This window comes from Silurus aristotelis, assembly GCF_946808225.1.
Source record: "Silurus aristotelis genome assembly, chromosome: 12".
Taxonomy (NCBI): domain Eukaryota; kingdom Metazoa; phylum Chordata; class Actinopteri; order Siluriformes; family Siluridae; genus Silurus; species Silurus aristotelis.
The window spans coordinates 18,567,007-18,588,207 of record NC_139585.1 but is presented as its reverse complement, the minus strand read 5'-3'; the positions used below and the strand labels follow the sequence as shown (position 1 = coordinate 18,588,207).

Here is a 21,201-nt window from a genome sequence, read left to right as displayed (position 1 = left end):
TATATAAAAAAAAAAAAAATATATATATATATATATATATATATATAAATATAAATATATATATATATATATATATATATATATATATATATACTGTACACACCCCTGTTTAACCTGCAGTTTTGTGTGATAAGAGAAAAACCACTCGCGATAATATGGATTTGTGTTGTAATTGTGTTGGAAGATTGTGTTGGAAGATTGTGTGAAATCATTCTTTAGCTTTCTGACAGGGGCCTGTGAGTTTGTATGGCAAAATATATGCATCCATCACCATGCTTCACTGTGGTTATGCAAGCATATCTTTTATATTTTTTCCCACACAGTTCTAAGTTGGTCTCATTTGACCATAACACACATTGGCACGTAGTTTGGGATGATTGTGTGTATGTTTTGGCAAGTGGTATGGAGGATTGCATTTATTTTTTGACTAATATAAGGTGGTTGTTAGATGCAAGAATTGAGCAGCATTCGCTACATATTCCTAAAGCACATTTATTGTTGGCATAGTTATTTTAAAAAACTCTCTATGATATGATATCTTTTCTTATGTCCATAAATAGCTTATAGTGTGTTTACTTTGACGCTTGTCTTCATGCAGCTCCATAGTACACTGTTACATTCATATTGATTGATTGCATTCAGACAATGAGATCCTGGACATGACTTGTAAATAACTTGCATACATGGTTTCACCAGTCCGATGAAATCAAGTGATCTCAAGAAACAGCTGATATTTATTTGGAATTAATCAGATGAATGATGATTAGAATAAACCAATCCTAACCTCGTGCTCGGTTATAAAAGGGTGTACACACTTGTAGACCCAAGTCATTGTTTTTTGTTGTTGTTTGTTTTTTAATTCTGTCACAATCAATGTGGGTCTTTTTTTTTCATCACAAAAACCTGCCGTTTTATTAGGGGTGTTAACTCTTTGGACTGAGATATAAAGCATGTTTTTGAGCAATGAACAGAGAAAAGCTGTTGTGACGTGTAATGTGATATTTTCTTTAGCAATAACTAGGGATGTACAGACTGTCTGTGAACTAAGCTATCCGTCCTATAAAAACTGTTCCAAGATCATTTCTTTTACTGTGTGTGGATCTGAAAAGATTTTCTGCAAAGAGGTATAATGAAAGTAAATTTAAGAAACTGCAAGCAATTAGTATGAAGTGTTTGCTTTTATAGTATGTTTATAATACTTAGTAAACCATGTATATCTACCATTTCAAGTTTGTGTGAGGATATTTGGACACATACTGGAAACAATGTTTTGTGTACTACAGTGTTTAATTTGTAGTATTATCCATGATTAAAAAAGACGATCAGAAAAATCATACAAGTGTAAATAAAAGGCACAATTTAAACTATTATCCCTTACTGACTTGTAATAAATAAGGTTAGGTTGGTATTTTACTAAGACAAGCCAATAAATATGTTTCATCCTTCATGTGGTTCATGGTCTGAATCTTCTCATAGGCTCAGTCATCACTTTGAGTCTGTTTTGCATAGTTTTTTTTTTTTTACATTAGTAAATTATGTACAAGTTTAGGCTAAACGTGATTGACAATTTCAGGAATATGAGGATGGATGATCAGACACGTTAATGTATATAGTTCATACATTTTTCTTGAGGTACATTGTTTAAAGAAGTTGTAGTTACACACTTCAGTGTAAAACTGCATATATTGTATCAAATGTAATACTTAGATTAAGACTAGACAAAAAAAAAAAAGCACCCTAAAGTAGATTTTTTTTTTCTTTCAATTTACAAATAAAATAACATTAAATTAAAAAAATTAAATTGACTTAATACAACAATGGATGACAGATTACTGCTAAAAACCTCCCCTGTATTAAAACACTACCTGAAATGTTCAGACATGCCATATGCAATTTGCTTTATACAACCTCTTCATCAACATTTAAAATAAAAAAAATTCACTTAACATCCTAAAATAATCTGTTTTAAATATTGTACAGGAGAAATACAAAATCATTTGAGTTAAGATATAAATAGATTGTACTAAAACCCTATAATTTATTTATAAAACTGAATAGATAAGTGTTTCGAGTTTTCTTATTGTAAGCTGGCATTTTCTTCTTACACATTAATCTTTTTGGAGGGAGCTATAATACTCAGTGAGGACCTTCCATGCCTTGGGTGCCATGAAACCATCTGGAGGATTCTCTCCACTCCGAGCCAGTTTCCTCATTTTGGTTCCGGAGATAAATTCAAATTCTATGTGCCTGGGGAAAAAAAAAGAAAGAAAAGATGAGTATGCTGTAGGGTTAGTAGTCCGTTTCCTATAGGCGTGATCTCGTTTCTGCAACGTTGCTCTTTCACTACTCAGGCTTTAAAAATGATTATCCACTGATTTAAAAGAAATGCCTCTCACCTGTCTTTGTCATAGAAGTCCATTGCTTTTTTTACTTTATTGTAAGCAGCAACTCTGAATGGAATGATTTCGACAGAAGTGAGCCCCGGGGCCATGGTCAGCACTTTGCTACCATGTGTCGGTTCATAAAGGTCCTCTTTAGTCTCTGGATGAGGCATGCCTGCTGGGTCACGGCCCACGATGTAAAAGTTGGAACCAGCAATCATTCTGGCCCTGCAGTGCCATTGTACCTAGAGGGAAACACATTCATACGCTTTAGCAGCTTATCAGAGAGTGTAATCAGACACTTAAGCAGGTGTCTTAAATCCTGCCTCAGCATTAGTTGTTAGCCAAAGTGAATTCACCTCTGTCGGTCCAGCATACATCATGGGTGAGGGGAAGATGGCAACAATGGTGGTGGCAGGATCGAGCACACCATCCTCAAGAACAGCAGCATGCTGCTTCATGCGCCAGTCCAGCGGTACATCGTCCTCTTTGGTCCAGCCACCCAGAGGGTGCAAGAGCAGCACGGGTTTCTTGTAGCCACGCTCAAGCAGTCTCCTCCTGGTGTCCTGCATCAGGAGTGCATGGCCGTTGTGAACCGGGTTACGCAGCTGGAAGGCAAAGATTGCATCTGCAAGGAAGGGAGATGGTGGTTTACTTTTGTGAGATCTTTATGTTGATCACAGCAATTTGTTCAACAGCACTGTGACATATTTTCTAACTAATCTGTGAAAACCTCCTGAAATGTGTACTGCAAGATGGAAATGATTAACGTTTGTAGTTTATTTGCAGTGTACAAACAGGAAGTTTTCTCTCACTGGTGTAAGGTTGCAGCCTTTTAATCCAAAGAACAGTATGTGAAAAATCACGTTGAAAGTGAACAGGTCTAGTGAATTCGTAGCTTCATTGTTCTACTGCTCATGGAAATGTATTGCCTGGTAGCACCAGCTATTAACTAGCAACAAAAGAAACCAGTGTATATATAGTTATAATTCTAATCATAGATGACTATACTATTGTCATTAAGACTGCTATATTTGAATGGAAGTAATGTTGGGCATCTTTGGCATTCATACACCTGAAAGCTCTATGTGCAGTGGAGTGTATATAAATAGAAAAACTCTAAGCTAGTCAAACCTGACTGTTTGAAGCTTGTCTATTAAATTTAAATGTCAATTGAGTTACAAAGTCCAGTGCTTTCATTATATACACTGTCACAATCTACGGCAAGCAATTAACTAAGTGGCTAAATAAACGTATGTAACCCCTTCCACACTCCCCACACAATTAAGTTTGAATGCTTTATAGTATGTTTGTGTTAATATCTAACTATATCTCAGATTACTGGCTACATCTATACACGTCTGCACTTTAAAGCTCCACTACAAAAAGTGTACTTTTGTCCCAGAAGCTTATTTATAGAGATAACTACGTCTTGTAGTTACCATCTCAGCTTTTCTATTTCATTTTGTTGAATGTTACATTTCAACAACAAATTCCACTTGACTTTGTAGGATCTGCTTCAAAGACTTTTGTAACGGCAACAAAAATATTGCTTAATCCTAATGTTAATCTTCTTAATGAAAAAAAATTTACAATAACAGTTCGTTATGTATGTACTTTCAAATGAAGATAAAAATGTAATGAATCGAAGTGAAACCAGATTACCCTTTTACATAAAAGAACCTCTCGAATTACCTGCTCCCATTTCCTTAAACTTTTGTTTGAGTTCTTTCGGGGTGAGACGGTATTGGTCTAGGCCGTCATTCCATTTGATCCGCTCCAACACTTCCAAGTCTCCACCTGCTAACCATTCACCACCTTCCATAACCATCTAAGAAAGAAGCAAGGTTTTAAAATAGTTGGTAAAACTGCTATAAAATGGTTAAAACCAATATAAGATGGCATGCCATGATTGTGAAGTATGATATGAGTGTTTATGAATGTTCTCAGACCTTAATGTAAGGGTGCTGCATGCATGTGGTTCCCCACTGTCTGGCACAGCGTTCCTCTTTACGGTGCTCATAAAACTCAGGGTTCCTCATTATGGCCACTTTGCGACCCTTATACTCAAGGGCAAAGGCAGCACAACCATCCAACCTGTCTTTGTCTTCCTTGGACACTGGCAGAACTATCGGTATGGAAAGGTTGATGGTGCCACCTGTAAGCAAACCAAAAAAAAAAACTTTCAGCTTTCTACTGTGTATTGGAACTAAGATTGGGTTACAAAAAAACTATCTGTCTCCGATTGTTATACAGTACAGATTTTCCTCTAATCAAATCCCAATGTTGGTGTTGAAAGAGTTGATTGTTATTGTTGTTATTACCATCAAGTAGACTGCCAAAGTGAAGGACCTGCAGGAACTCTCTTTCCCTCATAAAGCCTTTAAGAGGTGTAGCCCACCCTTCAGCCAGCACTTGAACCCACTGAAGGTCCAACTAATGCAACAGAAACCACAATTCAGATCGTCAGACTGTTCTTCTGCTTTAAACAGTATTTTGCAATTACACTGGTATGCAATTCATTGCATGAAAGTAATGACTAATATCTAAGAATTAAATGAGCCACTCCAGAATATAATGACAGTTTGAACATCATTAAAATCAATCATGTTATTTTTAGAGTCGCAATTTCCTTTTTTTAGTTTTAACAGGCTCCTCTAAGGAATGTATTGCACATAGGTTAGTGCTGCATTACCTTGGTGATGTTTACAGTTGGGTACATGTTGGCATCACTTAATACCAAATTCAACTTGTTTTCAGGGACAAACAGCTCATTGATCTCCTCGGTCAGACCACCGGGCACAATACCCTGTGATCAGAGAAGACCATTCTCATTATTTGCCTTAAACAAAATGAGAAAAACACAGTTTGACGCCATCTCATCTACAGTGGGGCACAAAGGTTTAACACAAAGGATTTCATTACAACTGATATCAGCAATAACTTGGGTCAAAAATATCAATATTTTCATGAATTTCTTAAAATTTGTCATTTCCCAGAATGTCACAAGTTTATGTAAAAACCTGATGATCCAGGTCAAACCAAATCAATCTGCATGTGAGCTGAATACCTTTTGTACAAAAAGGAATTAACATGTCCCGAATTTGCTTGAATTTAGATATGGACCTTTTACATTTGTTCAATTTCTTGAATATTAAATAACATCATATTTCTTTCTTATGTTTTTTTGTTTTAGAATTTCTTAAATTCTAAACCTTTTTGTTTATTACTATAACTTGTATCATTTGGTTGCAGATCATGAACCATAAGAACACTTTACACTAGAGTCATGGTACTTAAAGTAAATAGATTACTAAACTATTTGAATTGTTTTATGATATTCAAATAAATAAATCTACACTGAGGGTCTACTATAATTTTTTTTTTGACAGTTAATAAGATTTATGGCTGCAAATGGGTTATTTTCTAGAACGGTCATTCCCTTACCTGGTCTTTAAGGAGTTTCACAACTTGCTGAATGCACTCATTCACAGATAGCTCTCCTGTTTTTAGTGCCAGCTCTGGGGAATCTGGCTTCTCGTACTCCGAGTCAATCCCAGTGAAGCCTGAGCAGTAAAAGAACCAGTGTTAAACGCACCTTGACCACGTATTTACATAGTTTCCAAGCTTGCCTCCAATTACATGCAACAAAATGTGCTCAATGTATACCTTTAATCTCTCCAGCACGGGCCTTTTTATAAAGCCCTTTGACATCCCTGCTTTCACACACCTCCAGTGGCGCATTCACAAAGACCTCAAAGAACTTCAGGTTCGAAACCTCGTGGATCCTCCTTGCTTCGTTTCGGTCCTTTATGCGTCGTAGCAAAACACAAAGCAAGGGTTTTCTGAGTTTAGGGAATGTTGCTAGACATTTGTTGAACTGCAAATTTCCGTGTTTATCTGCACCATACCTTTGCAAAAGGAGAGATGAAGCTTGTGATGCAAACCAAGCCGGCATCAGCAAACAGCTTAGCCACCTCTGCAATACGGCGGATGTTCTCTTCTCTGTCTGCTGTGGAAAAACTCAGGTTCTTATTCAGGCTGTGACGAATGTTGTCACCGTCCAGAGAATAGCAAGGAATGCCATGGGAAACCAGGTACTCTTCCAGAGCAAAACCAAGCGTAGTCTTTCCTGCACCAGACAGCCCTGAATGGAAATAGTACATAGTTATAAATGTTGCACTGAGATCAAGTTTATAACAGACAAGTATAATAAATAATGATCCCAGTTTTAATTGGCTTTAAGCATAAAAACTTAGGTCATATGTTGACAAACCAGTTTATTCTGAATAATTATAATAAAGTCAAACCTGTCAGCCACACAGTACACCCCCGAAAGCCATCTCTGGTCCCCACGACTTGGCCTCTTTTGCTCCTGCTCACATGATGTGCCTGGTACACAACGTTGGTTGCCCTTTGGAGAGCCTAGAAAATCCAGGTAATTTGCTTACACACTTAACTAAATATACAAGACAAACGGTATCCAGTATTACCTGGCGGGTTAAAAATTATTTGCTCTGAAGTTAAACAGTCTTTGATTCATCTGTAACTTATAATGTATTCCAAACCATTTAATTGATTACCAACTTCACAAGGGGAAAGTTTCTTCGGCAATTTGGCACTTATTGGAAAAAGCACGAGGCTTTGTTACGTGAACTTGGCACTGCAAATGCTACACTTTGATATGAATTGTTCAGTGACATGTGGCGGCCTGCTCCTGAACTGTGAACCAACTAAAAACCGGCTGCTCCATTTCACCGGCTTCTCCACAATCTTCATTTACTGTTAGACTAAATGTTAAAGAAAGAGAGAGCGAAAGAGAAATAGAGGGGGGGGGGGTGGAACACTAAGAGGGAAGGGTGGCCTTGGGGGGGAAACAAACAGCACTATTCATGCAGGCTACTGGAGAGGCGAGGTGGCCAGACTGGAACACAGCCACACTTCTCTCAAAAGATCACCCACCCTAGCAGGTCCAATGTACATCAGGGCCTCCTTTGACTCCCATAAACAGTGAGCTACTTTTTTCCCCCCTCACACAGTAAAACTTGTCTTTTCATAATGAAACCCTGAGCTCAACTAAATCATATGGGTTAGATGGAAAGGTGATTCAACAGATTATCAATGAAGCAACGGAATGTCTGACATACAATCTGATCTCTGACTTGGGCTTATTTAATATGCATACTGATCAAACAAAAACAACAGTGGGACATCTGATGGCTATGATCTCAACAGAGGAGTGAAAAAGGACAAAAATGCATCACATTATTATGGTTTAAAAAAAAAAAAAAGGTTTATTGCAAGAAAAAAAGAAGCAGGGAATGTGAACTGTAATTGTGCAATTTGGACAAACTCGAACTATGTAGAATAAATACATAAAACAAAAATAAAACCCTGAAAGCAAAAGCTAAATATGTATGTCAGTTATCTGTAGCAACGTCCTCCAAGAAACATTCTGCCCAAAACTTGTAAATCCTTTAATCTGCGTCCAAAAGCCACCAAAAACAGGATAACAATTCAAAACTGAGCAGAAAGTAACCGGAAACACTACAGCTGACTCTTGTCCAGATTTATTCAGCACAATCACTTAATAGACACTCAGTCTTTCCCCTATGTATGAATCCCACTCTTGTTTATCGAACTGAGATTGCAACATGAATTGCCATTAACAGATACAATAAAAGTTCCAGACTTTATGCTCACCGTTGTGTTCTGCCGTTTGGATTCAGACATGATGGCACAGCTTGATCGTTGAGTGTTCAGTGCAGTATGAAACCTGTCGAGATCCGGAGGACAAGTTAAATAGCAGGAACCGGAGGAGAGGAAAGCTTCTTGGACACGTAGCACATACAACTTTCTTCCTGAAATTCCTCCTCCAGCGTATCACCACTCAGAGCAGCCACGAGGGGGGCGGGGCCCACACTGCGATCTGCATACTGATCTCCATCTCACGCTGGGATTGGATACCAAACAAAATGGGGGGCGTGGCATATGACTCGAAGATTACTGAGAATTTTGCCTTGAGAAAAATTCACAAGTTATGCTATGCGAAAATTCAAATGAGCTTGGAAATTTGAAAGGATGTGAGAAAAAAAAAAACATTCAGTGTCTGTAACAAATAAAAAGTGTCTGTCTTTCTGTCTATCTATCTATAGATCCATCTACCAACATACCTAACTATATATCTATAAACATGGTGTTGGAAATCCAAAGTGTGTAGATTCTCCCATTGTACATTACAATAATGACCATGCATAAATTAAATCTGGCTAACTGGGGTGCTAATAAAACACAATAATATACAGCTCTTACACCTTTAAAGTCTAATTGCACTGGCATTAAAAGGCATTGTCTTCATATTTGCATACTTATGTAATTACTGCAAAGCATATAATCTAATATACCTAAACAAATAATACAACCAGTCGACTTGAATGTGTGCTTTAGGTAGACAAATTGTAATCCTGAAGGATCATAGTTCATCACAGTTAAACAATCTGCTTACTCATACACACGCAAGCACACGTAAATTCCAAGTTTGATAGGTGTGTTCTGGAAGTCATCCAACTGTGCTGAACAGTCAATAATAACAGGAGCTAGACATATGGTGAACATGTGTTTTTAATATATATTTACTTACTATGTAAGTATTGTAGTCACTCATTTACTAGTCATTCAGTGACTCTTTTATGCTCAGGTCAGTGTCTAAATATGAGAACACTGAGTATGAGGCATGAATGAATTACAGGGCAAAATATATAGAGACTAGGCACACAGGCACACACACACACACACACACACACACACACACACACACACACACACACACACACACGCACACACATTTGCATAGTCATTCACACCTAAGGGGTTTAGCTATTTATTTTATCATTTTATCTTAACAAACTTATATGTTGGATGTGTGTCTTTGTCAAATATCTAAACCTGAATTAATGAGAGAATGTTGACACTGCCACCATCATTTTAAGCATTAACACAACAGACCAAGTGCAAACTGACTGTTTAAAAAGTTGACACTTCGGTAAAAATATGGCTTTTTTTATTTAAACAAGATCTTATTCCCAGTCAAATTTATTTGGCATTTTACAATTAAAGTTTGTAATCAAATTTGGCTTCTGTAAAAAAATCTTACAATCTTACTTATTTTCCAATAAAGAAAGAAAAAAAACCTAAACCATAAATAAAACATATATTTGGTTGAAAAATCAAAACAAAACAAAAAACGCACACACATTTGGTCAGCAATTTCACCCTGATTTAAACAATAAAAAAATTATACAGCATTATACTGGCACATGACTCCTTTACTCTAACCCTCGGCCCAACTCTTTCTACATCACAGCTCAGTGTTCTTGAATTTATCTTTAGGTAATTCGCATTCTTTCTTAAAACCACAGCCACCCAGAAGGTCAGAGTAGTGTTTCCTGACTGTGTGATATAGAGGAGCTGGGTCACTTATGTTAGGAAAAGTCACTGGTTTCTCATTGAGGAAAACCTGGAGCCTTAGTCCATCTGTGCACTCATACAGGACAAAGAGCAGGTTTGCGGCATAGGGCACAATTCGACTGCTGCGGAACTTCCGGCTTTGCTGCTGAGGGAAGTTCTTTGCCGTTAGTGGCGTTTCATCTCTGAAGAAACCCATTAGAGACAGCAGAGGCAGCAGAGTCTCACCATGGCCCACCTGGATGGTAACTGCCTTAGTTGACTCTCCAAACCTTAATAGAGATAACAAAAAAATTATTTTTTTAAGACATTTTTATAAATCTTTATATCCAAAAATGTCAGTCAAAATAAAATTTAGCAACAGAAAAGAGGCGAAAATGTGTAGATCTTTATTTATTTGGGGCAGGAAATCAATATGCTTCCGCTCAGTCAGTCAATTGTAAGCCTATTTTAAAAGAGCTTAAGGGCGAGTAATAGTGTACATACAGTACATCTACCACTTAACATTGTCACACTGATAATAGGTAAAAATGTAGTGCACTGCAAATAGAAACATCGCAATTACAGAGTTAAAGTCACACATCATATAATAAAGAAATATAAAAGACTGTACAACAGCATTTATTATAGTTGAACAGTATGTTCCCTAACAAGTTGTACATAAGATGGACTGTTGACACATTACTACAGACTATTATAACGCTAGAGTAAATACACCAAAGGCAATATACATAATTACAGGGTTGTGCTTACAATTGATACGCATTTAATTGATCGAACAACACAAAAGACTTATGTTTTATAACTTGTAATGTTTATTTTTTTACTTAAACTGCCTACCTGTAGTCATAGGATGCTTGGTCGAGTCTCCTGAAGATGTCATGAAAGAGGATACAGCACGATTTGCGGTTGATCTCATGGCCATAGCCCCTTTTCCAGTACTGTTTGAGATCATTTTTGTATTCGAGCACCTGATAAAAAAAATAGAACAATCTGCACGGAAACAGTGGTGTCATCTATAATTAATGTCAGCAAAGGAATAGGACCTATGCTACAATAACATCATTTGTACAATTATAGCCATGGTAAGAGCAAATGCACTTATCCATGAGGAGTAAATGCCAAACAGTAGTAGAAAAACATTTAATAAAATGCCTTTATGATTGTTTCACTTAGAGGATTTCCATTTTTTTTTCTTTTGTATTTATACATTGTGTTGTGTATATACAGTACAATATACTGTATTATGTCTCTATTCTTTTATATATTTGCACATATCTTTGCACATATCTATCTATCTGCTGCTGTAACAGAGAAATTTCCCCACTGTGGACCGTATAAAGGTATATTTTTTCTTATCTTAACACAGTGGCATCTTACGCTATTAAACCCGAACCATCCCAAAAAATTCATGATACACCTCTGGCTTATGCAACAGATTTTCAGTTAAACCTGATATACGATTGACTTGATGGTTTAAGTCACAATGCAGGGATCCGGATGCAGATTTAGATCCTTAATGAGCAAGTCAGATAAAAATCCCTGTGACAGCATAATAAATGGGTACTAAACCAACAATATTTATAATAAAGGGATCTCATCCTCATCCTTTACAAATACATGGTGCTAAATTATATTTTTGCTGACGCATAAATGTACACTCACTGGTAAATAGGGAGAAAATGGTACAACTTGCTATAGCATTGTTTGGAACGTCACACAAGCATCTACAATATTGAGCACTACAACTCAAATTCACTGAACAATGCTTTGTTTTCAAGAAGAAAGTGTTATTAAAAAAGAAAAGAAAAAGAAAAACACACCCTAGCATCCACTTCATCCAGAAGGTTACACCATGGAGAATTCTTAGACTTGATTGCAAACTCATATGAGCACAAGAAGAAAGCAGCTTCAACCAAATCTGTGGAGAAAAAAAACCCAAAGAGAAAACAAACAGCTGGTTTTCCACATCATCGTGTGGTTACACACTATAGAATGCTTTATTTTGCCAAATTAAATAGTTGAAATTAATGTTCAGATAATCTTAAATCTATTTGTGTTAAAATGTAAAGAATGAGATGGTTAATCACAGCTCACAGAGGTTCTGGCATTCCGAACATGAAATCTTACACATATTTCTAAACACACTTAGGTGAACTCTCACAATACACACAGAAGTGCACAGCTCTTTTGTTTAAAGTTGAAAACACAAAAGGTCCATCAATAATAATAAACCTGATAAACCTGTAGACCAGATGCTCTTTATTTGTTTCTCTCTTATTAGTACATTTCCAGTAATATACTGACTGATATTCTAAGAAAAACTCTAGAATTCACAAAATTAAATATCTAGAATATCAAAATGTAATTCAAATGGATTATATACAAGTTACTGAATAAGCTTAGTGTTCAAGTTATTGATATTAGTGAATTAAATCATGATATTTTACATTCTTATTTTTGAATATGTTATTAAAGTAATTATTTCATGCTAATTTTCAGTATATAATTGAACAAAAAGATTCATTCATTATTAGTGTGACAGTTTTATGCTGATTCATAAATTGACAGATACATTTTTTATTTACAACTTTAAAATTGTGTGTACTGACAATGGCTCATGAATTGTGACATCGGTCAATATTAAATACTTATCAAATATTATTAAGCAGGCCTGCTGGAAGAAAAAAAAATTTTTCCACAACATTTTATTTTTTAAGTAATGAATGCAGTGCATGTAACAATTTTATTATTTAAATAATAAATAGTAGTATTTATTTTAATATTTTTATTTTTTTGTTTATGACTATTTCTGGTAAGTACAATATGCTGTAATGTTACTGTTGTAATGTTTTAATTGTTGTTGGGTTTTTTTATAATGTATGTCCAAAATTGCAAATGTCGTCACACATTTAGACGATTTCTATTTAGAAAACATAGCTATACACTGATATAAAGCACACTTTGTAATCCCCTTTATTTATTTATTGTAAGTTAAGGAAAGCTACTTCAGCAAAATTTTTTAACTAGCTAACACGAGCCAAGTTAGCTAGATGTCATATGACGTAGCTAAATAATAATTACAATAATCACATTATAATAATTGCATAACGTCATATAAACGGTTGCATAATTGATCAATGTTCTGAGGGCAAGAACAAGTAATTTAGTTCAACATCAATCATCCACAAATGTTATAGTCAATATTTAACCTGTAACTACGCATTTGCTCACATTTTCCCTAAAATAAAACTTTAGCACAGATGTTTATAATGTTTATTCAGTTCATGATGTTACGCAATACAATTGGGAATGTCTGCTTACAATTTCACAGACACACATTTAATTCAGTCCCAAGTACTTGAGATAAAAGATGATGAAATCAGTAGAGTCCTGGCTATAGATACTCTAGCTATAAAGGAACCTCCATTTACAGAAAATGATCAATGATCCATGAGATCGAGGCTTGTTCACAAAAGCAGGTAGTTTAGAAGTAATACAGGTACATTTTTTCTGTACCTTACTATGTTTCCTTTGCATTTCACCAGCTGTCTCATTATCCTATTCTGTCCCCCTGTTGGCTACTTAAAGAGAGGAGCTTTTTTGTAAAACATTTCTGTACATTTATGGTTATTTAGAAGGGTACAAACTAATTATATGATTTTTTTATTGGTGGACATGTAGAAGGTATTAAACACTTCAGAACAATAGAAACTGAATAAAAACTGCCACACTACTGTCCCCCTGTCCCCCCCTTTTTTGGCACTATATTATACTATGAGCACTAAAGCTGCACCAATAACTCCTTACAACCATAAGGGTCTTTTGCATTGCATGTTGTCTGTGTTTGTTGTCATTGACAGTAAAATCCATCTGAAAATCATCCTGATTAACACAGTTTACAGTGAAAACATAGAACATTTTTACCTGGTGTTATCTGACTGTGTGGGATCTGTAAGCGATGGGCCATCCGCCTGCAGACTTCATCCATCTCCTGAGATGACTTGAAAAGTGCAACCTCCTTCAGGGCGGTCTTGTTGTTCTCAACCTCTTCGACAAATCTTTTACACTGATCGAAGAAGCGCATAAGTGAATCATTCACGTTGTGTCTGAAACCCACATCTACAAAATAAAAAAAAAAGAAGAAGATTGGTGTTGGCTGACAACATAAAGAGGAGTCAAAACAAAATAAAAAATAAAGGCTGTTAGAGTAGTGTGCCACTTACAGATAGTATTACATGCAACAGTATGCGACCAAAACCACATGCATTTCCAAATACTATTCACTATTGCTTTCCTGCTAAATATTACTTACACACTTCCTGTTAAAACAAGTACTTAAAAAAACATGGATTCTGGTGGTTACGTAATAGACAGCATTGCAAGAGTGATAGGGATGATGCAGATTACAGGCATTTTACCGGCATCTGCTAGTCTCTGCTGAGGATATTTGGTAATAAAAGTGATTTATTAGCAATCTAGCGGACAATAGTGTTTCATAATAGCTGAAGAAAAAAAAAAAAAAAACAGGAAATAGCTGTGATTAAAATGAAATCAGTGTTGAAAATGACTTGTGCAACCTCACAGCTAAATGTCCTCCTTCAGGTCATCTTTTACTCTTTCTTTTCGTTTCCTGTGCATACCCCTAGTGTAAATGGCACGATTATTTTTGATGTCTATGAGAGACAGGTCAGTGCCAGACAGATCAGTTTTCAGTTATAGGGAAGTATGTGTTGGAAAAGTGTAAATGTACATTACTACACACAATAGAACGAGCATTAAAACTGCCACACTTCTGCCGTCATGGCTCCTCCCGCAATTCGCGCTGGCCTGATTCACCCTAATACTTCTTTTTCTTGGACCTTCTGCTCACTGGAACCCTCTGCTGCTGTGGATGTGTAAAGACTGCACAGACTCAAGACCCAAACAATCTCATACCTTCTTCATTGGATAACCTCATGTGGAGGCTGAGTTGGATTTATATCAGGTTAGACCTGCTCTTTGCACTACCATGGACTCTCAAACTTTATGTACATTACTGATCTGTCATATACTCTGTATATTGTTGTCTTATTTATTATGTATGTTCTTGTATAATCTGTATCCTCTATGAGCTAAACATATAGTGTTTCATTTATGTCTGTGCGTTTGAGAGTCACCAACAGCTGGAACCTTAGTGTGTCAACACACTTGGCAAATAAACCTGATTCTAATGAATTGTTGCTGTGATCTATGACATTCATACGTAACATCCTGTACTACGGAGAGTACTGTCTGACTTTATATTGTATATCTGTAAAAGAATAACAATTTATAGTGCAATTATCTGGTGCCAGCTAGAAGGAGTTATCTCATGATATCTCAGCAAGTTCTTTCTTGCCATGCTTATTTGGGTTTAAAATATACATCAGGATTTCTGCACTCCTGTTTTGTTACAATGTCTTGTAAAATAATAATTATATAAATCCGATCTCTATGGGTAAATTCCTACTAGAAAGTGAAATAATATTTAGATTTTTGGTCATAGTACACTAAACAGAAATTACATTAAAACCTCCTGACTGTCGTTTTCAAGTCTGGCAGCCACTGACATTAGAGAATACATTTGCCAGAAAAGTGTATTTTTGGTTTTAAGTTTAGGCATGTGGTACAGGTCAAAGTAAAGTCCACATGAATGCCTGGATTAAGAGTTCCTGTATGGTTTTACATAAGCGTATTCTGTATATACATATTTTTTCTCTTATATATCTCATATATATCTTTATATATTCTTTATATATTCTTATATTTTATACTTTATTTATCTGCCTTCTTTTTCTTTGTTTTATTTTTCTCTCCATCCTATTCCATCATTCCATTATGGATGCACAAGCCAGTGCACTCTTAGTGCTGGTCCCAAGCCCGGGTAAATGGGGAGGGTTGCGTTAGGAAGGGCATCCAGCGTAAAACATGTGCCAAATCAAATATGCGGATCACAAATAAGAATTTCATACCGGATCGGTCGAGGCCCGGGTTAACAACGACTGCCACAGGTATCGTTAGCCGACAGGGTACCGGTGGAAATTGGGCTACTGTTGGCCGAAGGAGGAGAAGGAGAGGTGGAAGACGTCTACAGAGACGGCAGGGAAAGGAGCAGTGGAGGTTCGGGTTGGTGTTGGTGTTAAATGTTGGTACTATGACGGGTAAAGGGAGAGAGCTAGCTGATATGATGGAGAGGAGAAAGGTAGATGTGTTGTGTGTTCAGGAGACCAAGTGGAAAGGGAGTAAGGCCAGGAACATTGGAGGTGGGTTTAAACTGTTTTATCATGGTGTGGATGGGAAGAGAAATGGTGTAGGGGTGATTCTGAAGGAAGAGTACAGTAAGAGTGTAGTGGAGGTGAAGAGAGTTTCTGATAGGGTGATGATCGTGAAGGTGGAAGTTGAAGGGATGAGGATAAATGTCATCAGTGCCTATGCTCCACAAGTTGGCTGTGAGATGGAGGAGAAGGAAAGATTCTGGAGTGAATTAGATGAAGTGGTAGATGGTGTACCTAGGAAAGAACGATTGGTGATTTGGGCAGACTTTAATGGGCATGTAGGTGAAGGGAACAGAGGGGATGAGGAGGTGATGGGTAGGTATGGTTTTAAGGAGAGGAATGTGGGAGGGCAGATGGTGGTAGATTTTGCTAAAAGGATGGAAATAGCAGTGGTGAACACTTATTTTAAGAAGAAGGAGGATCATAGAGTGACGTATAAGAGTGGAGGAAGGTGCACACAGGTGGACTTTGTGCTATGCAGGAGATGCAACCTGAAGGAGATTGGAGACTGTAATGTGTTGGCAGGGGACAGTGTAGCTAGACAGCATCAGATGGTGGTCTGTAGGATGGTTTTGGAGGCGAAGAAGAAGAGGAGGAGCGTGAGGACTGAAAGAAGAATAAGATGGTGGAAACTGAAGGAGGAAGAGTGTAGTGTGAGGTTCAGGGAAGAGGTCAGACAGAGGCTCGGTGGTGTTGAAGAGGTGTTGGATGATTGGGCAACTACTGCAGGAGTGATGAGGGAGGCAGCTAGAAAAGTACTTGGTGTGACATCTGGAAATAGAAAGCAAGAAAAGGAGACATGGTGGTGGAATGAGGAAGTGCAGGAGAGCATAAGGAGAAAGAGGTTGGCAAAACAGAAGTGGGATAGACAGAGTGATGAGAAAAGTAGGCAGGAGTACAAAGAGATGCGGCAGCAGGTAAAAAGGGACGTGGCAAAAGCCAAGGAAAAGGCATATGAGGAGCTGTATGAGAGGTTGGACACTAAGGAAGGAGAAAAGGATTTATACCGATTGGCCAGGCAGAGGGACCGAGCTGGGAAGGATGTACTGCAAGTTAGAGCAGTAAAGGATGGAGAGGGAAATGTGTTGACTAGTGAGGAGAGTGTGTTGAGAAGGTGGAGGGAGTATTTTGAGCAGCTGATGAATGAAGAAAATCAGAGAGAGAGAAGATTGGATGATGTGGAGTTGGTGAAGCAGGATGTAGATAGGATTAGTAAGGAGGAAGTGAGAGCAGCAATAAAGAGAATGAAGAGTGGAAAGTCAGTTGGACCAGATGACATACCAGTAGAAGCGTAGAGATGTTTAGGAGAGACGGCAGTGGAGTTTTTAACCAGATTGTTTAACAAGATTCTGGAAGGTGAGAAGATGCCTAAGGAATGGAGAAGGAGTGTGCTGGTACCGATCTTTAAAAATAAGGGAGATGTGCAGACCTGCAGTAACTACAGGGGAATTAAGTTGATCAGTCACACCATGGAGGTATGGGAAAGAGTAGTGGAAGCCAGGCTGAGAGAAGAGGTGACCATCTGTGAGCAACAGTATGGTTTCATGCCGAGGAAGAGCACCACAGATGCATTATTTGCTTTGAGGATGTTGATGGAGAAGTATAGAGAAGGTCAGAAGGAGTTGCATTGTGGATTTGTGGATTTAGAGAAAGCGTAGGAGTAAGACAGAATACATATGTGTGAATGAGAGGGAGGGCAGTGGAGTGATGCGGTTGCAGGGAGAAGAGGTGGAGAAGGTGGAGGAGTTCAGGTACCTGGGGTCAACAGTGCAAAGTAATGGAGAGTGTGTTAGAGAAGTAAAGAAAAGGGTGCAGGCAGAGTGGAGCGGGTGGAGAAGAGTGACAGGAGTGATTTGTAATAGAAGAGTATCTGCAAGAGTGAAAGGGAAAGTTTATAGGATTGTGGTGAGACCTGCGATGTTGTATGATTTAGGGACAGTGGCATTGAGTAAAAGACAGGAGATGGAGCTGGAGGTAGCAGAGCTGAAGATGTTAAGGTTTTTATTGGGAGTGACGAGGATGGACAAGATTAGAAATGAGTTTATTAAAGGGACAGCGCATGTAGGATGTTTTGGTGACAAGGTGAGGGAGGCGAGATTGAGATGGTTTGGACATGTGCAGAGGAGGGACATGAATTATATTGGTAGAAGAATGCTGAGGATGGAGCCACCAGGTAGGAGGAAAAGAGGAAGGCCAAAGAGGAGGTTCATGGATGTGGTGAGGGAAGACATGCAGGTAGTTGGTGTGAAAGAGGCAGATGTAGAGGACAGGGTGGTATGGAGACAGATGATCCGCTGTGGCGACCCCTAATGGGAGCAGCCGAAAGAAGAAGAAGATCCTATTCCCTCATGCCGGACCGTCGTAAAAAGCATTTCACTGCATGTCGTACCCTGTGTGTATGTGTATGTGACAAATAAAATTTGATTTGATTTGATTTGAGTTCCACTGCCCAGAAGATCACAATGCCTCTACAGTCTTTCTTTCCTTCCATAGTGCATTTTTTCCACAAATAAGTGACATACACACACATGAGCCTCCATATGATGCACAAAAAACATGATTCATCAGACCATGCTACCTTTTCTGGTCATGTGTCCAGTGTAGGCTCTTTTGAAAATGAACAAAAAAAGCAGAATGGGCACTCTGAACTTTAGCTTGCCTTTCCTCCCTGTGAACATTAATGAGCCTCAGGCACCATTGACCCCTTCACTAGTTCACCAGTTGTCCTTCATGGGAACACATTTGGTAGATACTAACAACTGCATTCACACAAAACGTGTTTTCTGCTTCCAACACATTACGCGAGAACATCTTAACAGTTGCCACTGTAAGGAAATAATAAGTGTTATTCTCTTTTCTCTTTATACAATTATCAGACAATGTTGTGGAGATAGAAGGAGAAAAGATGAATGGTATGTTTTACCTTCCACATTCCAGTGCTTGAAGAGCCCCTCCTGGAAAGCCTGAATGCTGTCCACACATCTGTGTTTGGAACTAGTTATGAACTCGATGCGCTCTCCTCGGAGGTTCTCTTCAGAAATCAGGGTCGGAAACGACTTGCTCAACCTCACAGCCAGATGTCTCAAGTCATCTTTCCCTTTCTCTACTAATTTCCCGTCCATGTCCTCAGTGTACCACATGCTCCATTTGCTTTTGATGTCTCTGAGCCACTGGTCAGTGCCGGACGCCTCATTCATCACTACATCATACATGCGGTGGATCTTTCTGATGTTTTTGCTGGTAGGGAAGCGCGTACCGTGTCTGATCACTGCCACTAAGTGCACTGCCTGGCAGTCAGGGGCTGGAGGGCTCACCACTGACTTATTCACAAATAAAATATCGTCTATTAAATGTGGGTTCACTTCCTCATATCGCCCTTTGGTCCCAAAGTAAACAGCAATGGCTGGAATGCTTAATTTTGTGAGCTTACAATAGGAAACACGAACCATGACCATGCTCAGAGCAGCGAGGACAAAATGTCTGTTTCTGCACAATGCAGATTTCATCTTTAAAACTCTTTGGCGCAGAGATACCTGATCAAGCAGAAAGTTTCAGGATGTTGACAGCTTCAACTTCATTATCGTTTTACTGCCTACCAATATTCCTAAAATTCCTCTGCGCGTTATGATTGGCTATCGGCCCACACTTACACAGTTTTAATAGGCTGACTGTTACTGACTGTCAAAATCAGCCAATCGTAGTGCGGTAGGTGGGAAAAATAAAAAAATATCTTCCGGGTCAGAAGTCAGTAGTATTTTTGACCAATGCATATTAATTTTCTTGAAATGTAAAACTTTGGGGTTTTTTTGTGTAAATTATAAATACATACAATTGCGTTTAAATGTGAAATGGTAATGTAAGTATTGTTACGTGAACCACTGTAATAATCCACTAGATGGCAGGAATGCTACTAACTTTTAAAAACAGCTTACAGGTAGTCGCTGACATACGACCAAGATTGGGACCGACAGACCGGCCGTAACACGATTTGGTCGTAGGCTATATGTACAGAAGCTGGTACGCACTGTCGTACCCCGCGGCTAGCGATTGCGGTCGTAGGTCGACGACTACCTGTATAAGGCTAGGATATATAATTATATATGTTTAAAAATAAATATAATACTGAATTAATATAATAAATACTGAAATAAAAAATCTCGATCGCCACAGTGGATCATCCGTCTCCATACTTCTCTGTCCTCTGCATTTGCCTCTTTCAAACCAACTACCTGCATGTCTTCCTTCACCACATCCATAAACCTCCTTCTTGGCCTTCCTTTTTTCCCTCTTCTTCCTGGTGGCTCCATCCTCAGTATTCTTCTACTGATATACCCCATGTCCCTCCTCTGGACATTTCCAAACCATCTCAATTGTGCATCTCTCACTTTGTTCCCAAAATGTCCTACATGCGTGGTCCCTCTGCCACTCTTCTCTACCCACTCCACCCGGCCTGCACTCTTTTCTTCAATTTTCTAACACACATAACTTTGCATAGTTGACCCCAGGTACATAAACTCATCCACCTTCCCCACCTCTTTTCCCAGTAACCACACCACTCCACTGCCCTTCATTTCATTCCCAAACACCCATGTACTCTGTCTTACCCCTACTGACTTTCATTTCCAGTGCATACCTCCACCCCTCCAGGCTCTTCTCCACCTGCTCCTACAAATCACATATGATCCGCAAGCATCTAAATCCATGGAGACGTCCTTGCAAACAAGAAAGAGCTCAGAGCCAATCCTTGATGCAATCTTACCTATACCTTGAACCAGTCTGTTGTTCCCACTGCACACTTCACTGCTGTCACACTGTTCTCATACATGTCCTGCACCACCCTCACATACTTCTCTGACACACCTGACTATCTCATACAATACCGCAACTCCTCTCTGGGCACCCTGTCATACCCTTTCTCTAAATCCACAAACACATAATGCATTTCTTTCTTACCTTCTCTATACTTCTCCATCAACATTCTTAAAGTAAATAATGCATCTGTAGTGCTCTTCCTCATACTGTTGCTTACAGATGGCCACCTCTTTCAGCCTGACTTCCAC

At 38.3% G+C, this 21,201-nt stretch overlaps 2 protein-coding genes across 2 annotated transcripts; both read right to left on the bottom strand.

Moving 5' to 3' along the window:
• Positions 1-1,268: 1,268 nt before the first annotated feature.
• papss2b (3'-phosphoadenosine 5'-phosphosulfate synthase 2b) lies at positions 1,269-8,796 on the bottom strand. The gene is made up of 12 exons (XM_083555645.1): positions 8,085-8,796; positions 6,692-6,806; positions 6,293-6,528; positions 6,051-6,189; positions 5,829-5,947; positions 5,077-5,190; positions 4,706-4,817; positions 4,334-4,539; positions 4,077-4,212; positions 2,741-3,009; positions 2,397-2,626; positions 1,269-2,247 (listed from the first exon to the last, which is right to left on the bottom strand). Exons 1-12 carry the CDS (start codon positions 8,112-8,114, stop codon positions 2,109-2,111), a joined length of 1,845 nt encoding a protein of 614 aa, XP_083411771.1. The 5' UTR covers positions 8,115-8,796; the 3' UTR covers positions 1,269-2,108.
• Positions 8,797-9,424: 628 nt separating this feature from the next.
• Positions 9,425-20,117, bottom strand: minpp1b (multiple inositol-polyphosphate phosphatase 1b). Its single transcript, XM_083555652.1, has 5 exons — positions 19,065-20,117; positions 13,773-13,967; positions 11,669-11,766; positions 10,686-10,816; positions 9,425-10,117 (listed from the first exon to the last, which is right to left on the bottom strand). Exons 1-5 carry the CDS (start codon positions 19,645-19,647, stop codon positions 9,739-9,741), a joined length of 1,386 nt encoding a protein of 461 aa, XP_083411778.1. The 5' UTR covers positions 19,648-20,117; the 3' UTR covers positions 9,425-9,738.
• Between the last annotated feature and the right edge of the window lie 1,084 nt (positions 20,118-21,201).

Excerpts from the sequence above, each read along its gene's own strand:
- papss2b (XM_083555645.1), bottom strand. The coding sequence starts at position 8,114 with ATGTCTGAATCCAAACGGCAGAACACAACG. Across the intron at positions 2,627-2,740 it reads TGTATGCTGGACCGACAGAG|GTACAATGGCACTGCAGGGC; the intron begins GTGAATTCACTT and ends GTTTCCCTCTAG. Across the intron at positions 2,248-2,396 it reads GACTTCTATGACAAAGACAG|GCACATAGAATTTGAATTTA; the intron begins GTGAGAGGCATT and ends TTTTTTCCCCAG.
- minpp1b (XM_083555652.1), bottom strand. The coding sequence starts at position 19,647 with ATGAAATCTGCATTGTGCAGAAACAGACATTTTGTCCTCGCTGCTCTG. Across the intron at positions 13,968-19,064 it reads CAAGCACTGGAATGTGGAAG|ATGTGGGTTTCAGACACAAC; the intron begins GTAAAACATACC and ends TTTATTTTGTAG. Across the intron at positions 10,817-11,668 it reads TGGATGAAGTGGATGCTAGG|GTGCTCGAATACAAAAATGA; the intron begins GTGTGTTTTTCT and ends TTTTTTTATCAG.